The sequence below is a fragment of the Anastrepha ludens genome, chromosome 5, assembly GCF_028408465.1.
Source record: "Anastrepha ludens isolate Willacy chromosome 5, idAnaLude1.1, whole genome shotgun sequence".
Lineage (NCBI taxonomy): Eukaryota > Metazoa > Arthropoda > Insecta > Diptera > Tephritidae > Anastrepha > Anastrepha ludens.
Genome location: NC_071501.1, coordinates 117232881 through 117255105, shown reverse-complemented (window position 1 = coordinate 117255105; position 22225 = coordinate 117232881). Strand labels below are relative to the sequence as shown.

Below are 22225 nucleotides of genomic sequence, written 5' to 3'. Positions count from 1 at the left end.
AACAGAAGACGACTTTCCTTCAGATTTCAACAACCAATTTAAAAATATGGACCTAACAGATATTCATTTTTTAGAATGAATGCCTCTTCATTGCCCTACATAGAGAGCAAGACAGGCGATGGTGAGGTCATAAAAATTCTGATAGACACAGGTTCTAATAAGAACTATGTGCAACCCCGACTAGCAAAAAAACCAATTAAAAACGAAACTCCCTTTAAAGCTAATTCCGTAGGAGGACATATTGATGTCACACACCATACTTTTGCAAACATCTTCGGATTAAAGGAATCCAATATAAAATTCTTCATTCTATCAACGTTAAAAACATTCCATGCTATAATAGGGAACGACTCATTAAAGGAACTAGACGCAGTAATACACACCAAAGACAATTATATGACTATTAAAACCTGTTTAAGAATAAAACTAAAGCAACAGATTTCACAAGATGTGAATTCAATCAATATACGGTCAGAGCATTTGACCCCAATCCAAAACTCAATGTTGAGAAAATTAACAGAAAACTACAAATCTCTATTTAGCGATCCAGTCGAAAAACTGACGTTTACAACCAATGTAAAAGGTGAAATCAAAACAACATCAGGAACCCCAGTATATACAAAAAACTATCCCTATCCGATGTGTCTCAAAGACCATGTCGAAAAATAAATTGAGGAATATCTCCGCGACGGTATTATTCGACCATCTAGGTCTCCATATAACTCGCCTGTATGGGTAGTACCAAAAAAATTAGATGCGTCAGGAGAGAAAAAATACCGAATGGTGATAGACTATAGGAAACTAAACTCAGTAACAATAGCAGATAAATATCCAATACCCGAAATAAATGGAGTACTTTCAGAACTTGGAAAGAATAAATTCTTTTCAGTACTCGATCTTAAGAGCGGCTTCCATCAGATTCTTTTAAAAGAATCAGATATAGAGAAGACAGCTTTTTCGGTGAACAATGGGAAATATGAATTCACCCGATTACCTTTCGGTCTCAAGAATGCTCCTTCTATTTTCCAAAGAGCTCTTGACGACATTTTAAGGGATCACATAAGGAAACGATGTTATGTTTACATCGATGACGTTGTGATATTCAGTAAAGACCAAGAAACCCATTTTAATGATATTAAAACAATTTTTGATACCTTGAAACAAGCAAATTTAAAAATTCAGCTTGACAAATGTGAATTCCTAAAGACAGAAGTAGAATTTTTAGGTTTTATTATTTCGGAAAACGGTCTCAAAACACACCCCAAAAAAGTAGAGTCAATAATAAATTTTCCAGCCCCCAAAACCTTGAAAGACTTAAGATCATTTTTAGGTCTGTCTGGGTCTTATCGCCGCTTCATCAGGGACTATGCGAAGCTTGCGAAACCCCTGACGGCCCTTTTAAGAGGGGAGGATGGACGTGTGTCCAAAAACCGATCCAAAAATATTGAAATCACATTAAATGAAGAAGCCTTAATTGCATTCGACAAAATCAAACTTTCTTTGACTACAGAAGATATAATACTAAACTTTCCCGATTTTACAAAACCCTTCCAACTAACCACAGATGCATCTAACTATGCAATAGGAGCAGTCCTATCTCAAAATGACAGCCCCATCGTTTTCATATCTCGTACATTAAGCGAAACAGAAGAGCACTACGCTACCAACGAGAAAGAGATGTTAGCCATCATCTGGTCACTAAACAATTTACGTAATTATCTCTACGGGTCACGAAAAGTGCAAATCTTTACGGACCATCAGCCTTTAACTTACGCCCTCAGCAATAAGAATAATAACAATAAAATGAAGCGATGGAAGACCATCCTTGAAGAGTATAATTATGAATTATACTACAAACCAGGAAAGGCAAACGTCGTAGCAGATGCCCTATCCAGACTACCCCAAATCAACCATCTAACAAATTCTGAAAATTACAATAATTCACTAAGCCAAACTATCCACAGCGACATTAGTTCTTCGCATCATTTGATACCAATAGCCCAAGAACCAATAAATGTGTTCAAGAATCAAATTTTTCTTAAAATAGAAGAAACGTCATCTTATCAATTTCAAATTATATTTCCAACTTATCATAGGCATATCATTACTGAAACCGAATTCAACCAACAAAACTTAATAAATCTTCTGAAAAGATATCTAAACCCATCAGTTATTAATGGCCTTCATACTGACGAGAACACCTTAGGAAAAATCCAAGAGATCTACCCAATTTATTTTAGCAACTGCAGAGTAAGATTCGCAAGAAACATAGTGAAAGATTTACCTAATGAAACAGAGCAGAATAATGAAATAATTAAAGAACACAAACGCGCTCACAGAAATGGTCGCGAAAATAAAGCACAAATTCTAAGAAACTTTTACTTCCCACAAATGCAAGCGAAAATCGATAGAATCGTTAAACAGTGTAAAATATGCAAGGAACAGAAATACGAACGACATCCTACAAAACCACTATTACAATCAACTCCTATTCCTCAATATCCAGGACAAATAGTTCACCTCGACATTTACCATACTCATAAAAAAGTAATACTAACAGCCATAGATAAATTCTCAAAGTATGCCCAAGCAAAAATAGTAAATTCTAGAGCAACCCAAGATATAATACAACCCTTGAGAGAAATCCTTTTAAACTACGGAATCCCCGAAAAAATAGTCATTGATAACGAAAAATCTTTGGGATCACACCCAATAACTCATTTGATAGAAGATCAATTTAATATAGCAGTTTTCAGAGCACCCCCTTATACCAGTACTGTCAATGGACAAATAGAAAGATTCCATTCAACTATAGGAGAAATCATGAGATGCATAAAAGCCGAGAAAATCCATACCTCATTTCAAGACTTATTAGAAAAATCCATGTACAAATACAACTACACAATTCATTCCACTACCAACCAAAAACCAATCGAGTTATTCTTCGGAAGAAGAGTATCAACAAATCCTTTGGAATTACAAAAAGATAGAAATGAAAATATTAATAGATTGAAAGCAAAACAAGTAAAGGATCTTAACTATCACAATAAAAATAGACAAGTTTTTAAAGACTATAACCCAGGAGATATTATATTTGTAAAAACCAACAAAAGAATAGGAAACAAACTTTCATGTATATTAGATACAAAGAAGAAACGGTAAAAGAAAACAAAAATAGTACAGTTATCACTCAATCAGGCAGAACAATTCATAAAGGATTAATTAGGCAATAATAAAAATTTACATAAAACAAAATAGTTATAATTATAATCCTTATAACAAAAACTAACAATTTTCTGATTTCTATAGAAACAATATGACAGACAACAAGGACATCCTACTAATACTAACCATACTAATCATGACGACCACTAGCTTAACAGAAATGGAAATACTAGACTACTCTAAAAATCATTTAATAACGATCAATGACGGACAAGCTAAAATACAAGAAGGGACATTCAAGATAGTACACCATATTGACCTGGACCAATACGACAATTTTTTAAAAGACGTACTAGCCTACCTTAACAAGAATATTCCCGCTAACAACCTTTTCTACCCCATCCTTAAGTCTCAGATAGACATATCCTTAGTAATACTTTCGAACATAAAACCAAAAATGGAATTTAGAAATAAGAGAGCTATTAATGCATTAGGTACGGCATGGAAGTACATTGCTGGTACTCCTGGCCGCGAAGATTTTGATATTTTGAATAATGATCTAAACAATCTAAAGGAAAATAATAATGATCAAGTAATAATTAATGAAGTTTTCAATGAAAGAATTAACAACTTAACAACATTAGGAAATCAACTACTAAATTCGATAAGAAAAGACAATTATGTAATAAGTGAAATAACTCTGAATCTGGAAAGTAAAATAAGAATTATTAAAGAAGAATTAGTAAACATTAAGTACGCCATTCAATGGGCTAAAATTGGAATTATGAATACAATATTGTTGAATAAAAAAGAAATTGAGGTAGCAATCATGAAATTAAAAGAAGAAAGAATGCCATTCGCATCAGTTGAAGAAGCATTAGAATATGCAAAAGTTAACGTAATAACTAAAGAGTCAAGAATTTCATATTTGGTAAAAATACCACTAACAAACAATATTACTTATAAGAATATTATAATAAGACCAGTTAAGAGAAATAAAGAAATTACTAAACTTGATTTCGAAGAAATACTAAAAAACAAAAATGAAATATATGGAATTAAGAATAAATGTATGAAATACAATGAAATAAAAATTTGTGAGAGAAATAACATAATTAATATTAGTAACAGCACCTGCATCCCTCAAATATTAAATAGTAGAAAATCATTTTGCACAATAAGTAATAATCAACACGTACCAACAATCGAGGAAATACAGCCTGGGATAATCTTACTAAACGACTTCAATGGAACACTAAAAACGGAAAAAGAGCAGCGAACTATTTCTGGTACTTATCTAATCAAGTTTCACAACACATCATTGAGCATCAATAACGAAACTTTCACCAATATCGAAATGTCTACGTTGACAGCAGAACCAGCGATCATACAGCCAACACCGCTAGAAAGGGAACGCATCAACATTTTATCATTAGAAGCCCTCAACGAACTACATATTAATAACACGAAAAAGATAAATCTGTTAAGAACAGATTCGACAATAAATAAGAGCGCAATGCTAGGACTAGCAATAATCTTCACAGCAATAATAATAACCTTCAAATTCTGGATAAAACCCACATCAAAAATAATCATCCAAGAAGTACCAACGGAACCATTCAAATTAGTCGACCTAAGGACCAGCACCTTACCGAATCTCCCAGATGCATCAATTAACACAAATAATAACCAACTAGGAAACGTCGTTAGTTATTCAAATCTTCGACTACATGACCTACCCTATTTCTAATAAGACGATCGAGGACAATCGTTTTTAAGAAGGGAGGAGTTAACGTTACTCATGTTAAAAGTTCATCCACTACACGCGTTTCCGCTGAAAGTTGATCCACCTCAGTTGCTCGATCTTTTCGCTGACGCTATGTCTGCAATAAACCGTGTGAACGGCAACAAGCGAATTTCCGCGAATATGGTCACGCGGCATAACAGGTGAATGAGGGAATGCATAGGTTAAATTAGATTTAAGAAATTTTGTAAAGTTCAGTATATAATTTACAGTTGTGAAATAAAGACGGAGTTGCTCCGGGAAAAAATTATTTTTTTAAAGTTATCAATGTAGTGATAATTAATTTATATAAAAAATGTGTTGGGTGTTTGCCTGGGTGTACTCCTACAGTTTATGCTATGTATGAAGCACCTCCGATTTATGTCAGCCCCAAACGGTGAACGGTGAAATTAGCTGGCTTAGAGCCGACTCACACCAAAGTGCCGATCACAGTTCACTTTCCAAGGATGATAGACTTACCAGGTTTGGCAATTAGCTATGGTGAAAAAGAAAATTGTGCGGTCAACTTGGGCTGTCACATCCCCGGGGTCTCAGCAGCAGAATTCTGATCGCTCGTTTCAGATGTATTCACACACTCGTCCAATCAGTCGTTGTTCAAAAAGCAACTCGGTGAGATGAGTGAAGGTTGTGCTAACACTAACACAATCTCAGTTTTTTTGCCAAGTTACATCAGCCAATCAGTTGATTCTGTAAAATTCGCTGAGAGCCGGTTAAGGGTCTGATATTGGTCACACCTCTAAAACTCGTTTCACCATGGTTCGCTTTCAGTCCGGTCTTGGTCAGGTAAAGGGTTCAGAAGTCAGAAAGCTTCACACCATACTTAATAGTAAAAATTCGGGTTGGGTTCAGATTGTGAACTCTACTTAATATTAGCTCGCATTAAACGGCTGCATCGTAACTGAATTAAATGGCATAATTTCAAAATAATATTGTACTATTTTTCTAAACCTAGAACGAACCGCATAACAGTTACATAATGAAGATAAAGGCTCATCTACAAGGTAGCAGCAGTAAAACAAAAACAACAATGATGTGTGTTTCGTTGTTGCCTCAAATCTCTAGAATGTCAAACTCGAAATCTGATAAGAATGATAGAAACAAGATTTAGCCCATCAGAGAGTGCAAGAAGAAGGAATTACACAAACAGCATACGAATAAATTGCACAAGTGCGACATCACACACACAGCGATCAGTGTGTAAAATTCCCGGAGAGCAAGTAGCGGTACTTATTATTCTCTCCGTCATGGAAATGTGAGGGGAATTGTTCAGCGCACTAGATAGGGGTAATTTACTGGAGAGGCAGTTTTTGGTCGTGAAAACTGCGAGTAATTCCGGTAAGTACAACCGGCTGTGCTTGGAATTAAACTCGAAATGTCAAATATGCCAGTGGCGTGCATTTCATTGTTGTTTGAATACTCTAGACCAGTGATCAACAGGTCATATCTCACTAAGTGCACTCTGTGTACGCTACTCTAGACAACAGCAAAGTAAAAGGTAAATGAAGTGCGGTAATTAAGAGAACAGAGTAAATGTTAAAAAAAATCCAATCAGCTGTTCAACTGCTACCACCTTATTTATGAGCCTTGCACGAAGATGACAAACTAAACTATATGAAATTTCTACATCATCAAACCCTCCGCACGCCTCGAGCAATAATTAGCAAATTAAAAAAAAATTCAAATCTGTTTCCGCCCGGGATCGAACCGGGGGCCTTCCGCGTGTTAGGCGGATGTGATAACCACTACACCACGGAAACAGTTGGCAATACTGCACTGAAATGCTGACACCAGCTATTTGGCCTTTTAATTTATGGCTAAGAAACCATGCAAATTTGTGCATTTACACTCTTAACCCTTTGTGGACGGAGCCTCTCGACGGGCGAGCGGGATTGGAATGCGCAGTAAAGAAAATAAATACGTTGAACGCTATAAAAACTAAGTCTTTATTTGACACAAGAAAAAAGGTTCATAAAATCAAAAAATAATTATAAACAAACTGCTATCACTGCTAATGTTGAAATGCCTGAGTGGATTCCTTATTGCACGCATTTCACTTCTACTTGACGAAGTAATGCCGTCTTATCAGATTCAAAGTAATATTCGACCGAACGGTCACTATCTAACGTATCATCTCTAGATCGCTTCGACATGGTGCGTAGGATAAAATATATAATATAATAAGTATATGAAAAGTCTGCTGGTTCTTCTGGCAGCGGGAGAGACTGAATCGAAGAACTGAAATTCGTTCTGACTCTACCGTCGTCTCACATCGTAAGTTTAGATTATAAGGACACTTAATCGCTAATGGCCCCTAATGTCTTTAAATGAAAACGTGATTCTTTTACTATACCTATGCGTATCTTATCGCTCAGAGCGACAGACGTCGCGAGCCTTACTGCTACAAACTAATTTGTGCGGCTAAATGCCGACACGCGTCCCCAAAAAGTTAATAAAAAAAATCATTATTTTTAATATATTCAACAAAGTGACATTTTCGTGCAAATTTTCGATGCTTAAAGTTTTTAAATCTTTTCTCACTTTTTGAATTTTGAGCTAAAATTTAGTATAGCTCAGCCAAACATCTCGCAAAGCATGTACGTGCATGATATTACCTTTTTAAGGATTTTTTTTATTCCTTTATTAATTTTTTTTTTTTAATGTATATAGTTTTTAGAACCCGCCGAAAATTATTTTTCTTTAAAAATTGCTATTTCAAAATTTTTTTAATATCAAAACTTTAAAATTATTATTTTTTAATGTCAACACTTCATAAGCTGATATAAATTGATATCAATTTTTTGCAGTTAGTAATTCCAAATACGTTTTTTGATAATTTCAGTATCATACAATTTGTATGCGAATACAAATTTCATCAGCTTATCGAATTAGTGGCACCTCCACCACAATTTGTATACAGACATACATATGTATAAGCGAATAAAAATATATTTTTTATCAGTATACTGATGCATACAAAAGATGGCGCTAAATTAATCATCAATCAAATAAATTTGGCTTTAAAATATTTTTTTACTAAGTAAGAAAACGATTTTGGGCCATGAAAATCTTTACTTAGACCTTCACGCGCTTCATCACTTGTCTATTTGTATGTTAAAATGTTAAAAATGTTAAATTTTCCCACAGGGTGGTTAATTCAACGCCACCTTGTATATGCACATACATATGTACAGTGCTATATCGATAATCTAAACACCCATAATCCCGAGGTCGTGCGGATTACTGCTCAAGCTTTTTACCACGTTTGGGTTGATGGTTTACTCTATAAAATAAAAGAGACTTTTCCAATAATTTATTACATTAAATATTTATTAAGTCCTACCTCGAAAATAGATATTTCTTTGCCTGAATTAAGTAAAAGTTCAACCGCTTTACCCCAAGGCAATATTATATAGGCATCCTATACTTGCTATACACATACGATCTACCAGCTTCCGTAAAAACAATGGTCGGCAATGGTTCACGGATGACACTGCCGTACTCACAATTGGCTCCCACCATCATCTGGCCTCCCAAAAACTACAAAAAGGACTTGATAAAATAACTCATTAGTTAAAGGAGTGGCACATTAAGCCAAACGAGACAAAATCTTCTCAAGTCACTTTTAAGCTAAATCGAAAAACTTGCCCACCCGTTAAGCTCAATAATATAATCATCACCCAAACTAACGTCACAAAATATCTCGACATGCATTTTGATAGAAAAATTTACATGGAAAACCATGCTTTTACCAAACGGAAGGCTCTAAAGGAGTAAAACTCAGGTTATTGCATCGAAATCTTCATCTCCCTCTCTAAAGTAAGCTCTCACTTTACTCAGATATCTGGAAACCGGTATGGATATATGGCATTCAGCTTTGGGCCACTGTAGCCAACTCAAACATCAAAGTACTTCAAAGATTCCATTCGAAAACCTTCAGAATGATCGCCCCTTATTATGTTAGAAATTCACAATTCCTTCGTGATCTGAAAGTATCTACAATAACTGAAGCAATAAGAAAATATGCCAGATTACACAATAATCGACTCCAATCGCGCTCAAACACTCTTGTCACAGAAATATTTGTAAGTCCCATAACCTTCACCAGACTCAAGGGAAAGTATACCAAAGACCTCATGTAATAATAAATTAGTCTAAATTATTATTTATCATAAAATTAGTAAATATTTGCACCACTGGAGGTATTCAATAAATAATGTTTCTATTAAATGAATTTAAAAGCTTTAAGGAAAAATATTGCCTAATGTTTGAAAAACAGATCGCAATAAGGAAATAGATTAAAAAAATGTATTTATATTTTTCTAAAATTATATGCCATAGTTTTGAGAATGAAACTTCATTGATCGAATATACTTTAAATTAAAAAAAAATGATTTTAAAAGATGTATTTAAAAAGAAATTAATTTTAAAAATTAATTAAAAAAAGCTAATTTTAAAAAATAATTCAAAAAACAATGAATTGAACTTAAAAAAGTTAATTTTAATAATTAATGATTAAATTTAAAAAAATATTTTTTATTGTTTAATTATTTATTATAAATAAATTTTTTATATTACAGTATAATCTCGATAATTCGGACAATTAAATACCAGAGGTTGTCCGAAATATCGAATTTTCCGGATTATCGAGTGGGTAAAAAATTTAATAGAAATCAGTAGATCAGTAATTAAATGAAATAAACTTTTATTTAATCTTAAATTGATTAATATTCAATGAGTTATATGTACATATATTAGTTTTTATTCGGCCGTAAAATAATTCAATATATTCGTTTGCCGCAGTTTTGTTTCATTTCTCTTTCTGAAGGCAATATCTCTGAGACTCACAAGTTTTAAAATGTCTCCGGATGAAAATTCCTGTTCCTCTGCATATTTAATACAACTATCAAATGCGACAATAGCTTGAGAGTGCGAAATTTTAGGATCTTGACTTTCATTTTCGTCAAGACTGCTGTTCTCGTTATCTTCTTCCTCAATCTCGTTGATATCGAAATCAGTGTCGTCATTCAACCACTCAGTAATCTCGATCATTATATACATCAGGGGATATTTCAACAAGAAGATCAATTATTTTAGTTGAGCTGCTGGGCCGTAGCATCGCAAGAGGCAAATCATCATCTGAGTCCCATTCTTCGTCATAAAGAATTTTGTTAAAACATTTTCTGAGCACGCATTCATCCACATTTTTCCAAGCATTAGACGATAAAAAAGCCACATCTTTTAATGTAAAGTTTTTTAAAGATTCCGGGAGATTGCTCGTTGGGCTGGACAATAGTAGAGGCAAAAAACTCTTCCGATAGTTTTTCTTTAAAATTCGGATAGCATTTTGGTCCATTGGCTGTATAAGAGCCGTGCAGTTTGGTGGCAAAAACATAACATATATGTATGTCCTTATCGACATCCGACAGTGATTGGGGATGGCAAGTTGCATTGTCTAGCAGTAAAATGGCTTTGACTGGTAAATTCTTTTCCTTTAAGTAACGCTTTACTTCTTTAACGAATGAGTTTTCAAACCAATTTTTAAAGATTTGCTCTGTCATCCAAGCATTTTTGGTATGGGAGTACCCAAGCGGAAGGTTTACTTTTTTAAACGCTCTGGGGTTTTTGGCTTTCCCTATCATTGGCTTCTCCGGTTGCATTACAGCAAACTAGAAGTCTTACTCTTTCTTTTCCAATTTTGCATCCGGGTGCGGATTTTTCATTATGCAATGCAAAGGTTTTTTCTGGAAGTTTTCTCCAAAACAAAGCAGTCTCATCTACATTATAAACCGGACCATACGTAATGCCCATTTCTGCAATTTTCTTTCGCAATTTTTCAATAAAGGGTTGCACAGCAGTAGAATCATTGGAAAGTTTTTCGCCAGATATTTTTAAGAATTTAATTCCATATCGGGAGCGAGAATTACTAAACCAACCATTACTAGCCACAAATTCCACACTTTGTCCGTAAATTTGGGAACAGAATTGTTTGGCCTTTTCTTTGATGATTTCCGAGGAAATCGGTGCATTGTTTCGTCTTGCGTTTACAAACCATTTATACAAGTGGTCTTCCATCTTTTCAAACTCCGCAGGTCGCATAGTTTTACGCTTTCCAAGGCCACATTCTGTTCTAGCAATGTAACTGCAAAATATAATCAAAACTCTTCTTACAAAATGTTTTCGTTTTTTACCTATCAATCTTTAATCCACTTGATTTCATGTCCGAAATTGTAGATTTACCTAGATTGTATTGCGCAGCTAGCTGTCGGATTGACTGCCCTTCACTTGGTTTCTTAAGAACTTCTTTTTTCGGGTCTATCGTTAAAAACGTATGTTTTTTCTTAGCTGCTGGTGCCATAGTTAAATTTATACAATCCACAGTTAAAGAAATGATGGAGTTAATGTTTGAAATTACCTACTGAACTACACGTTACGCAAATATGCTTATGAATATGAACTAGGAGGCTGACGAGCACTTAAACGCACTATTCACGCAAAGTAGTTAGCATGGGAGTCCCCTTTATAAAATATAATAAAAAATAAGGAAATTCCTTTTTATTTCAGCATATTCACTGGAAAATAAAGAAGTGTCCGAATTTTAGAGGTACATGAATACGTGGTGTCCGGATTACAGAGACTTCAATAGAAAACGTTTTGGTGTCCGGATTACCGCGCTGTCCGAATTATCAAGTGTCCGAATTACCAAGATTAGACTGTATTTTTTTAAATTAATTTTTTTAAATTATTCAAATTTTTTTTATTTTATTTAAATTATTTACTTGAATTACTTTAAATAAAACTAAAAAACTGATTTTAAAAAATTAATTAATTAAAAAAAAAGGTTTATTTCCTAAAATTAATATAATTAAAAAGAGGTAATTTAAAAAAAAAAAATTTTTTAATTAATTGAACTTAAAAAAGTTAATTTTATTAATTAAATTAATGAATTAAATTAAAAAAAATGTTTTTTTATTTAATTATTTATAATAAATTAATTTTTTACACTATTTTTTCTAATTCATTTTTTTAAATTATTATATTTTTTTACTTTTATTTAAAGTAAATTCCTTCAATGAAATTTCATTCTCAAACTATGGCAAATAATTTTAGAAAAATATGAATTTTTTTAATCTATTTCTTTATTCTATTCTATTCAAACTATGGCAAATAATTTTACAAAAATATGAATTTTTTTAATCTATTTCTTTATTCTATTCTATTCTATTCTATTCTATTCTATTCTATTCTATTCTATTCTATTCTATTCTATTCTATTCTATTCTATTCTATTCTATTCTATTCTATTCTATTCTATTCTATTCTATTCTATTCTATTCTATTCTATTCTATTCTATTCTATTCTATTCTATACTTTAAAGTTTTTTATTTTTCATTTAATTAAATTTGTATTTAACTAAATAATTAAATAAGAAAATCTTTTTATTTTTTGTCGTATACTATTTACTATTTCATTAAACGCATTAGTCTTGAGAACTCAATTTTATTTAGTTTTCATAAAAGTTTATAAAATAAAATAAAAAAACATTTATACATGCTAAAATAACTTTATTAATCACATTTTGCTATATTTACACGCCAATACTGATTTCACCGCCTATTACGACAATAATTATTAGCACAATAAAATTTCACTAAGAATGAATATGAACAAAACGTCACTGTGTACAAAAAGTTACTAAGACAGTACAGTTATTTAGTAAGAGTATTAAAAATTAGACGAAAATATGCATTCAATTTAATATTAAATCATTTCAATATGAAATCTTCCGTTTTGCTGCAGTGTTCGGTTTACGGAGTTAGTTGGGCCTGTACTTATGTAGATATGTATGTATGTATGTAACAAGTGTTTTCATCAAACGGCCTTGGATGTGTCTTTAATGTGTGTATGTATGTATGTACACACGCACTATGCTTAGCAACAGCAACCACACGATTGGTTATTTCCAAAATAATTAATACGTGAAAATAATGCATGGGAGAAAAGTACAAAGCAAGCAAAGAAAATGGAAAAAAATTAATTCAAATATAAAAAAAGGAAAAAATAGATAAGCAAAAAATTCAATGCCTGTTTCCGCCCGGGATCGAACCGGGGGCCTTCCGCGTGTTAGGCGGATGTGATAACCACTACACCACGGAAACAGATACCGTTATGTGGTCAAATTGGATACTTCACTTCAGATTGCTCAAAATATATCTCTTTCACCATATGGTGGAACATGTGGTTAATTCGCCCATACATTTATGTATGTATGTATGTATGTGCATGCGTACTTTAAGCAAATTTTCAATAGATTTTTTTGTTAGTTTATTTAATTTCGGAAGAGAAATACAACAAATACACTTCGTTTACACTTCAATACTTCAACCATTGCCTATTTTACGCGATTCTACTTTTTCGTAAAGGCAATAAGACCGTGAGAATTTTTTCCCAAACTACTTTCATTAAATTGGTTTGCCTTGACGCCTCTATGACGCTCTTGAAGTATTGCAAACTGTTGCTGTCCACCTTTTGTGAAATATTTCGCATTTCGAATATTATTTGTATCAAATTAGAAGCCTCGTATATCTTATTTTTATTTGATAGATAGATATTTTACGAATTTTCAATTTTGATGCTGCCTAACAACAAGGCCTGAAATCGAGCAAGTATTCTGAAAACAAAATAGCTGTGTCGGAAATAGTTTTGCGAAATGAAAAAGGGAATTGATAAAAGTTAAACGAAGCTCATACAAAAGCCGATGATTTCTTATTAAAATGCACTGGAAATGAATTAAAGGCACTTTTCTGTACCACACACCAGTAATTTCACTGAGCGGTGCCTTAAATTTTTCCACGCGTCCAGCGATAGAACCAAGAGACGTAATAGCGAGAACTTAGGCAACTGAAGTGATACGGGAAGGTTGACTGTAGCCACTAGAACAAAGTTACGGCCAGCAGGAATAAGAGATGTACCTGAAAAGCTAAAGAAATAACTTCTTTGTGTAATCCGGAGAACTCGAAATCTAATGAATAGCTGACGATTTTGGAAACTCTTTCCATGTACATTGAAGTCATTGAAGCTGATTTGGCTCGCAGACAATATGAAATTATTAGAATCAGCAGCAAAAAGTTGTGTTGCTAACAAATTAGAATTAAAAAAGTGCGTGTAGCGTAGTACACATAACAGAAGTGAAACTTTCAAGGCAGACAAAGAAAGAGGGAGAGACCCGAGAGAGAAGGAGAGAGAGAAAGAACGTGCATCTAAATAAATTCACAGGTAGGTAGGTAGACGCCGGACACAAACCGTGGCAACAACGCGCTCTACTCCGAGCGTTTATCACCCGCACTAACGCAGCGATTCCAGGACCGCAGGAACGGCACAAATTACCGCAAGGCAATACCAATAAATCCGACGCCGGAATGGATAGCACTTTATAGTACGCACAAGCACTAGCCAGGAAACGGAAATAAGCGCCAAAAAGTAGGCACCAAAAAAACCTCCAAAAAAATTGGGACCAAAAATTCCCCCAACAGTAGACACCAAGGAAATATAATGCCAAAACGTAGGTACCAAAAATATATTTGCTACAAGTTTACACCAAAAAACAAGCGCAAAAAAGTAGGCAGTGTTATTTCTCACTAGAAATTAGCAACCACAAGCAAAAACTCAGGAAAAATAGCCTAAAGTGTATCTAAGATATATATAAGGTATAGCTCTCTCTCTCCTTTTCCTCTGCGTTATATCTTTTTTCTCTCTCGCGAAACGAAAATGCCCAAAACGTTGCATGGCCTTGAAATTTTACTTCCATTCCTGCACGTCCATCGACGCCTAAGAAGTTTCACTTCAAAAACAAAAATTGTCTCGGTTTTTTTTGGTGGAATAATTGGATATCGTCCTCCTTAAACTAATTAATTTCAAACCAGACAACGCATATTTTCTAAACGTTTTAAGTTAATATTTTCATAAAAAAATTTTATCTGGAATTGATCAGATCCTAGTTCCATCTTCCTTTCAATGGCTTATTCGATCACTACGAGTATTTTAATCACCAGACATCCACAAGAAAACTGATGCAGGTATCAGTGCTTGCGACCATCTTGTTTCGGACCTCTTGGGAGTCGTTCAGCCTCTGTATTAGCTGTGGAGTTAAGAATGTTGCTTTGAGACGGAATGTAGATTACAAGGTTTGGTCATCCGCTAAATTTTGAGACCAACATCTAGAGAATTTGACAGAAAGAGAGGCTAATGAAATTAAAACAAAATGTGTAAAGTGGTGAGGTCAGTTGAATGGAATCATTCGTTTTTCAGACGGCACTAAGAGAAAGTGGCTGCGTTGATTCGTATCCCTGTTGTTTTCGTATCTCAGTTTTGTTCTAAGAAAATCGCCGTCACATTACTTGTTACGTCAGGAAATCAGCTGGGAATCAGTTAAGGGTCTGGTGTTGACCACATTGCTCTATACTCTCCAGCGTGGCTTTGAGGGTCCTTGAAAAAAAATAGTTTTTAAATTTTTAGGTAGTTGAGGGATGATCGCACCTTTTAAGGGGGCTGGAATTTTGCGTACTTAGTAGGATGTTTTACAATAAAAAACTGACAAACCGAGTGTTGCCGACTTAAGCAACCCGTAAAAATTTACGAAATAGAGCAACTCTGTGCGAAATTATGACTTGTCACTATAACTAAGCTTTGCTCTTTTATATCGCTCATTTCATTTTTATCGGTGCTCGCGGACACATATAAGGCCTAATTGAAAGAAATAAAGAATAAGAGAGGAAAACTAAGGTAAAGAAAAACTGAAATATAATTAAACTACGAATTGTAAAAAAATATGTAAAAACTAAAAGAATAAAATAAATAAATACCTTTACAGGTTTTTTAAAGCATCAATCAAAGAAGCTATTAAAAATTAGAATCCTCTTTTCTTTACAACAAAATCTTTAAAAAACCTTATTAAATGATGGCGGAATTAAACGGTGCTCCAGCAACGCTAAACACAATGGCTGAAGAAGTTGTAGTGCAAAATGATTGTGAGTATGACGTCACTAGTCCTGCACCGCCTGCAGATCAAAATTTACAAATAAATCTAGATGGCGACGGTGGCAGTCTCAGCGCACCACAAGAATTGCTAATCCATAGCAGAAAAAAACAGCTCCGTTTACAGCAACTAGAAGAGACCATGCGTTTAAGAGAAGAGTATTTACGGGAAAAATTTCGCATTTTAAACGCAGAAGATGCAGACGAGGAAATAGAAGGTTCATGTGTTATTGGCCCCACCAAAATGTGTGGAACTAATGTGAGCGGTAACACAGCATTTTCGCCTACTCCAGTGCAGCCTGTACAAAATAACAGAACCAACATATGTCCAGCGCGTGAGGTACCGGTACATACGGTTATGCAGTCACCACGTCAGCCGTCGACGCGGACTGCGGCAGAGCGTAGTCAGGCCTTACATGTAGACTGCAACGGTAATTCGCCAAACATATTTACAACGTTCACAGCACCAACAAGTACAGCACGTTCGCCAAATCAGGTATTCGCAAGTCAATCAGCCGAAACCTGTAATTTGACGACTTCGCAGTTTGCAGCGCGGCAATGCGTGCCAAAAGACTTGCCGGTATTTAGCGGTGACCCCCAAGAGTGGCATATTTTTGTTAGTGCATATGAACAGAGCACACAAATGGCTGGTTACTCTCATCATGAGAATTTAGTTCGCCTTCAAAAGTGTCTACGTGGTAAGGCTAGGGAGGTCGTGCGCAATTTACTGGTATTACCGGAGATGGTACCTGATATTATAAATACGCTCAGAATGTATTTTGGACGTCCTGAGCAAATACTTAGAGTACTTATTGATAGGGCGCGTCAATTACCATCGCCTAAGGGTAAACTTGATCTACTCATCGACTTTGCATTTGCTATCAAGAATATAGTAGCAATAATTCATGCAAGCAAACTAAGCGGTTACCTCAACAGCCCATTACTATTGCAGGAATTCGTTGAGAAGCTCTCTCAGGAGTCAAAACTTAACTGGGCAATTTATTCAACTGGCATGAATAACCCTTGCTTGGAAGATTTTTCTACCTGGTTGTCCACATTGGCTGAAGCAGCTTGCCGTGTTACGAATCCGGCATCACTCTCAGAGAAACTTAACAAGCGTGAAGCTCATTTGCACACGCATAAATCTGATGCCGTTTTAAAACAATACGAAGAAGCAAAATCTATGCCCAGATGCGCAGTATGTAATAACCCGCATAAGGTTCCTCAGTGTGACCGGTTTAAAGCACTCACTATGAATGAGAGATGGGACTTTGTTAAGAGGAAAAATCTATGCCGCCAGTGTTTGGGAACACACTCTCGCCGCTGCTGGAGTAACAAGTCGTGTGGGGTGGATAGCTGCACAATACGTCACCACAGGCTCCTTCATTCTGATGTTAACAAAAATAGTGAAGTTTCAACGATGCTGAATAACCACCGTTCGATTTCCAGCAACAACACCACATATTTTCGAATCTTACCGATAGTTTTGTATGGAAGAAATAAAACAATATCCACATACGCGTTTATGGATGATGGATCTACACTAACACTTATAGATCAAACACTTGCAGATGAATTGGGTGAGGCTGGCGTTCCCGATCCTCTATGCATTCACTGGACTGGAGATATAAACCGATATGAAGCTGATTCGCAACGGCTCGATTTACGAATTTCAGGTAATATTCAAGGTGCGAAAATATATCCACTCCGAGGTGTTTACACGGTTAGTAGCTTAAATATGTCATCATCAACATTGATTGCTGACCAATTGAAAACAAAATATGCACATTTAAAAGGCATTCCCTTGCCAAACTTTATTGACATAGTTCCTAAGCTAATTATTGGCGTAAATAACCCCAATTTGATAATGGCACAGAAGATACGTGAAGGTGGATGGCAAGATCCCGTAGGGGCGAAAACCAGATTAGGGTGGACAATTTTTGGTGGCGGTAATAATCAGAGTAAAGGTAACGGATTAAACTTACATAAATGCGACTGCGAGAGCGATAACAACTTGCATGAACTCGTAAAGTCTTTCATGTTGAATGAAAATATTGGAATTTCAGTGCCAAAGGTAAATCCAGTTTCAATGGAAGATCAACGAGCCATAGAAATTTTGGGTAACTGCGAGTTGCATGAGGGTCAGTACACCGCGAGCTTGCTGTGGTCAAATGATAATGTACGATTGCCAGACAGCTTGCCAACAGCTCTTAGTCGCTTTAAGTGTCTGGAACGTAAGTTATCTAGCAATCCTGAACTACAACGCAATATGCAGGAACAAATTGACAACTTAGTTAAGAAAAATTATGCGACCAAGTTACCGAACGAAGCTATAAATGACCGTGGTGACAAAATTTGGTATTTGCCGGTTTTTATTGTCCGCAATCCGCACAAGCCAAATAAAATTCGACTTGTGTGGGATGCAGCCGCAAAATCTAGAGATGTATCCCTAAACAATTTCTTACTGAAAGGGCCAGATATGTTAACTCCACTAGTAAATATATTATTCAACTTTCGAATGGGTAGAATCGCAATATGCGGTGATATCGAAGAAATGTTCCACCGCATTAAGTTACGACACCCAGACGCAGATGCTCAGCGTTTTCTCTGGCGTACTAACATGAATGATCCGATAAACGTTTACAGGCTCAACGTTTTAAGTTTTGGTGCTTCTTGTTCTCAATGTATAGCGCATTACGTGCGAAATCTAAATGCTTCGGTACACGCTGCTCAAAATTCTCAGGTAGCGTGTGCAATAAAGAATCACCATTACGTCGATGATTTTATTGATTCGGCTCGAACCGTCGACGAAGCTATCAAATTGGCAAAAAATGTTCGAGATGTTCACTCTAAATGTGGTTTCAACATGCGTAATTGGTCAAGCAATTCGCCAGATGTTTTAGCAGCGCTTAATGGAGATGGGGAGCCACAACTTAAATCATTTGACTGCAGTAAGGATGTCATAAATTTCGAAAAAATACTTGGTATGTACTGGGAACCAAAATCCGATACATTCAGCTACGTGCTCAAATTTGTTCGGCTTAAGCGCAATGTATTCGCGGACAGGGTCGTCCCTACAAAGAGAGAAGTATTGCAAGTGCTCATGTCAGTTTTCGATCCGCTGGGACTAGTAACTTGCTTAACTTCATATCTAAAGATTCTTATTCAAGATATCTGGCGAAGTGGAATAAACTGGGATCAACCGTTAAATTATGAACTTTCATTGAAATGGAAAACTTGGATTGAGTACATTCCCGTTATTACTAGCGTGTCGGTACCGCGTTGCTACTCTCCACTCCTTTACGAGGATGACTGTAAAGTACAACTGCATACGTTCGTAGACGCAAGTGAAAATGCATACGCAGCCGTATCATATTTTCGTATTGAAGCTGGAGGTGACGTCGTCAGTAGGTTGGTGGCAGCTAAAGCAAAGGTCGCACCGTTGCGCCCGCTCTCAATACCACGACTGGAACTACAGGCTGCGGTAATTGGTGCACGTTTAACAAACATGGTTGAGGAAGCACATCATATAAAATTTGAGAAACGTTGCATCTGGAGCGACTCAAAAACCGTTCTAAAGTGGCTTCATGGTGATCCGCGTAAATTTCAACAATTTGTAATGTTTCGTATCGCTGAAATCCAAGAAGCAATTGCTATCAGTGAATGGCGTTGGATACCAACAAAAATGAATGTCGCTGATATTGCTACGAAAACGAGGCCTTGCATTGAGGTAGCTCATCAGTGGATAAATGGTCCCGCTTTCCTTACTTTACCTACTAAAGAGTGGCCGGAACAAGAAGATCTGGGTACGGTGAACCCTAGCGAATTTCGAACTAAGCTTCTAATTCACAACGTGCGAAAGGTAAATATCAACTTTGAATATTTTTCGAATTGGCTTCAACTATATAGAGCTATAGCAAACTGTGTGCTTTACATCGAAAAACTTAAACAACGGCTCCAAATCACATCGGAAGGCAGTCATCTAACCGCATGTCATTTTCGGCGTGCAAAACTGTTTATTTTTAAGACAATCCAAATGGAACATTTTGACGACTGGTCATTGCTTAAAGTTGGTAAGCCTGTATGTAAAACTGGTCCGCTACGAAACCTGCAAGTTTATATGGACGACGAGCATCTCATTCGCGTGAAAAATAGGGCAACATATTTTCAGTCATGCGACCAGCCTCAACGTGATTTCATTGTTCTACCACCTGGTCATCGAGTAACCTATCTTATAGTAGATCACTATCATCAACGCTTTTACCATATTCAGCACGAGACAGCCTTGAATGAGGTAAGACAATTGTTTTTTATACCAAAACTGCGATCGTTATTTAAAGCTGTGAGGCGAAATTGCCAAGTATGTAAAATCGCGAACGCCGCTCCGCAAGCTCCACAAATGGCGCAATTACCCACAGCCCGGCTTGCCGCATATTCTCGTCCCTTTACATATGTTGGAATCGATTATTTTGGGCCGATCTTAGTTACTGAAAACCGCAAGGCGAAGAAGAGGTGGGGAGTATTGCTGACCTGCCTGACAATAAGAGCTATACACATAGAAATAGCCCATTCTCTAAGTACTGACTCCTGTCTAATGTGCTTGCGAAATTTCATTGCTCGCCGTGGCTGCCCTGTTGAAATATATAGCGATAACGGTACGAATTTTCGCGGGGCAGATAGCTTTTTAAAAGACGAGCTGCTTAAACTGAATGCTTCTATCGTAGAACGTGAACTTGCTCACAAAGGTATCGCCTGGAAGTTTAATCCACCAGCTGCACCTCACATGGGTGGAGCATGGGAACGCCTAATAAGAACAACAAAGGCAGTGCTGTATAAGATTTCGCCGTCGCAGAGATTCTCTGATGAAAGTTTACGTTCGGCTTTGCTGGAGGTGGAGATGATCATTAATTCTCGACCGCTGACATATCTATCGCTCGACTATGAAGACCAGGAACCGATTACCCCAAACCATTTTTTATTGGGCAGTTCAAATGGAGCCAAGCCGTTTTGTAAACCTGAAGAAATTAGCTTAAAAATGAATTTACGTCAAAGCGAGATGTTTGCGAATTTATTCTGGCGTCGATGGGTACGTGAAATGATTCCATCACTTACACGTCGCAGTAAATGGTTTGAAAAAGTGAAACCCATAAGCGAGGGTGACATCGTATTGATTGTCGATGAAAACGCAGAAAGAAACACTTGGCTAAAAGGTATAGTCGTCGAAACAACGATGGCAAAAGATGGACAAGTAAGGCGTGCTAAAGTAAAAACGAGGCAAGGTGTTTTAGAACGACCAGCAGTAAAGCTTGCAGTGCTCGACATCGGCAAAGACAAGGCAAGCTCCGAAGATTCGTCCGCTTACCGGGGGGACATTGTTGCCGACTTAAGCAACCCGTAAAAATTTACGAAATAGAGCAACTCTGTGCGAAATTATGACTTGTCACTATAACTAAGCTTTGCTCTTTTATATCGCTCATTTCATTTTTATCGGTGCTCGCGGACACATATAAGGCCTAATTGAAAGAAATAAAGAATAAGAGAGGAAAACTAAGGTAAAGAAAAACTGAAATATAATTAAACTACGAATTGTAAAAAAATATGTAAAAACTAAAAGAATAAAATAAATAAATACCTTTACAGGTTTTTTAAAGCATCAATCAAAGAAGCTATTAAAAATTAGAATCCTCTTTTCTTTACAACACCGAGTTTGAATACATACAATTTGTTTATTTTTTAAGTTTTACTGAATTTTTCATAAAGATACCCCCAGTCAAGTGTGTGTTTTGATATAATAAACACAAAATTTGAAATTCGGGAACTAGACAATCTCTTCTAAAGTCATTTACGGGCATTTTAAGAAAAAACATTATTAAAATCGATCAATAATTGCCTTCTCTAGGATTTATGAACAAAATTTGTTGAAAAATTCCCATTGTGCGTTGGTCGGCTTTTCATTAATTGGTACCTTTACATAGTAGATCTCAAGTCCAGCGCATAATCCAGCCCTTCTCGCCATTTACTCACATTCAAATTATTCAAATATTTGTCGTTCCCTTCTTAGAGAACATCTGAACTTTCAATTCATGCACGTAAAACTACTTAGCCAAACAATTACAATTAAACTTCAAAATGCATGCAGCTGAGCGCAGATCTCTTTTTTTGACACTGAATGCTCGGACGTGAGTGCTTCAGCCATTAAGTCACCCCTCAGCAGTGAATTATTG

General features: G+C 35.8%; 1 protein-coding gene and 2 non-coding genes across 3 annotated transcripts; 1 reads left to right on the top strand and 2 right to left on the bottom strand.

Moving 5' to 3' along the window:
• Nucleotides 1-6653: 6653 nt before the first annotated feature.
• Nucleotides 6654-6726, bottom strand: Trnav-aac (transfer RNA valine (anticodon AAC)). Its single transcript has one exon. It is a non-coding gene; the product is annotated as a tRNA-Val (tRNA).
• A 6327-nt stretch (nucleotides 6727-13053) lies between these two features.
• Nucleotides 13054-13126, bottom strand: Trnav-aac (transfer RNA valine (anticodon AAC)). Its single transcript has one exon. It is a non-coding gene; the product is annotated as a tRNA-Val (tRNA).
• A 2798-nt stretch (nucleotides 13127-15924) lies between these two features.
• LOC128864857 (uncharacterized) lies at nucleotides 15925-21399 on the top strand. Its single transcript, XM_054104615.1, has 2 exons — nucleotides 15925-19807; nucleotides 20726-21399. The coding sequence occupies exons 1-2, from the start codon at nucleotides 15925-15927 to the stop codon at nucleotides 21397-21399; spliced, it is 4557 nt and encodes a 1518-aa protein (XP_053960590.1).
• Nucleotides 21400-22225: the final 826 nt, after the last annotated feature.

Excerpts from the sequence above, each read along its gene's own strand:
- LOC128864857 (XM_054104615.1), top strand. The coding sequence starts at position 15,925 with ATGGCGGAATTAAACGGTGCTCCAGCAACGCTAAACACAATGGCTGAA. Across the intron at positions 19,808-20,725 it reads GCCGGAACAAGAAGATCTGG|AACGTGAACTTGCTCACAAA; the intron begins GTACGGTGAACC and ends CTTCTATCGTAG.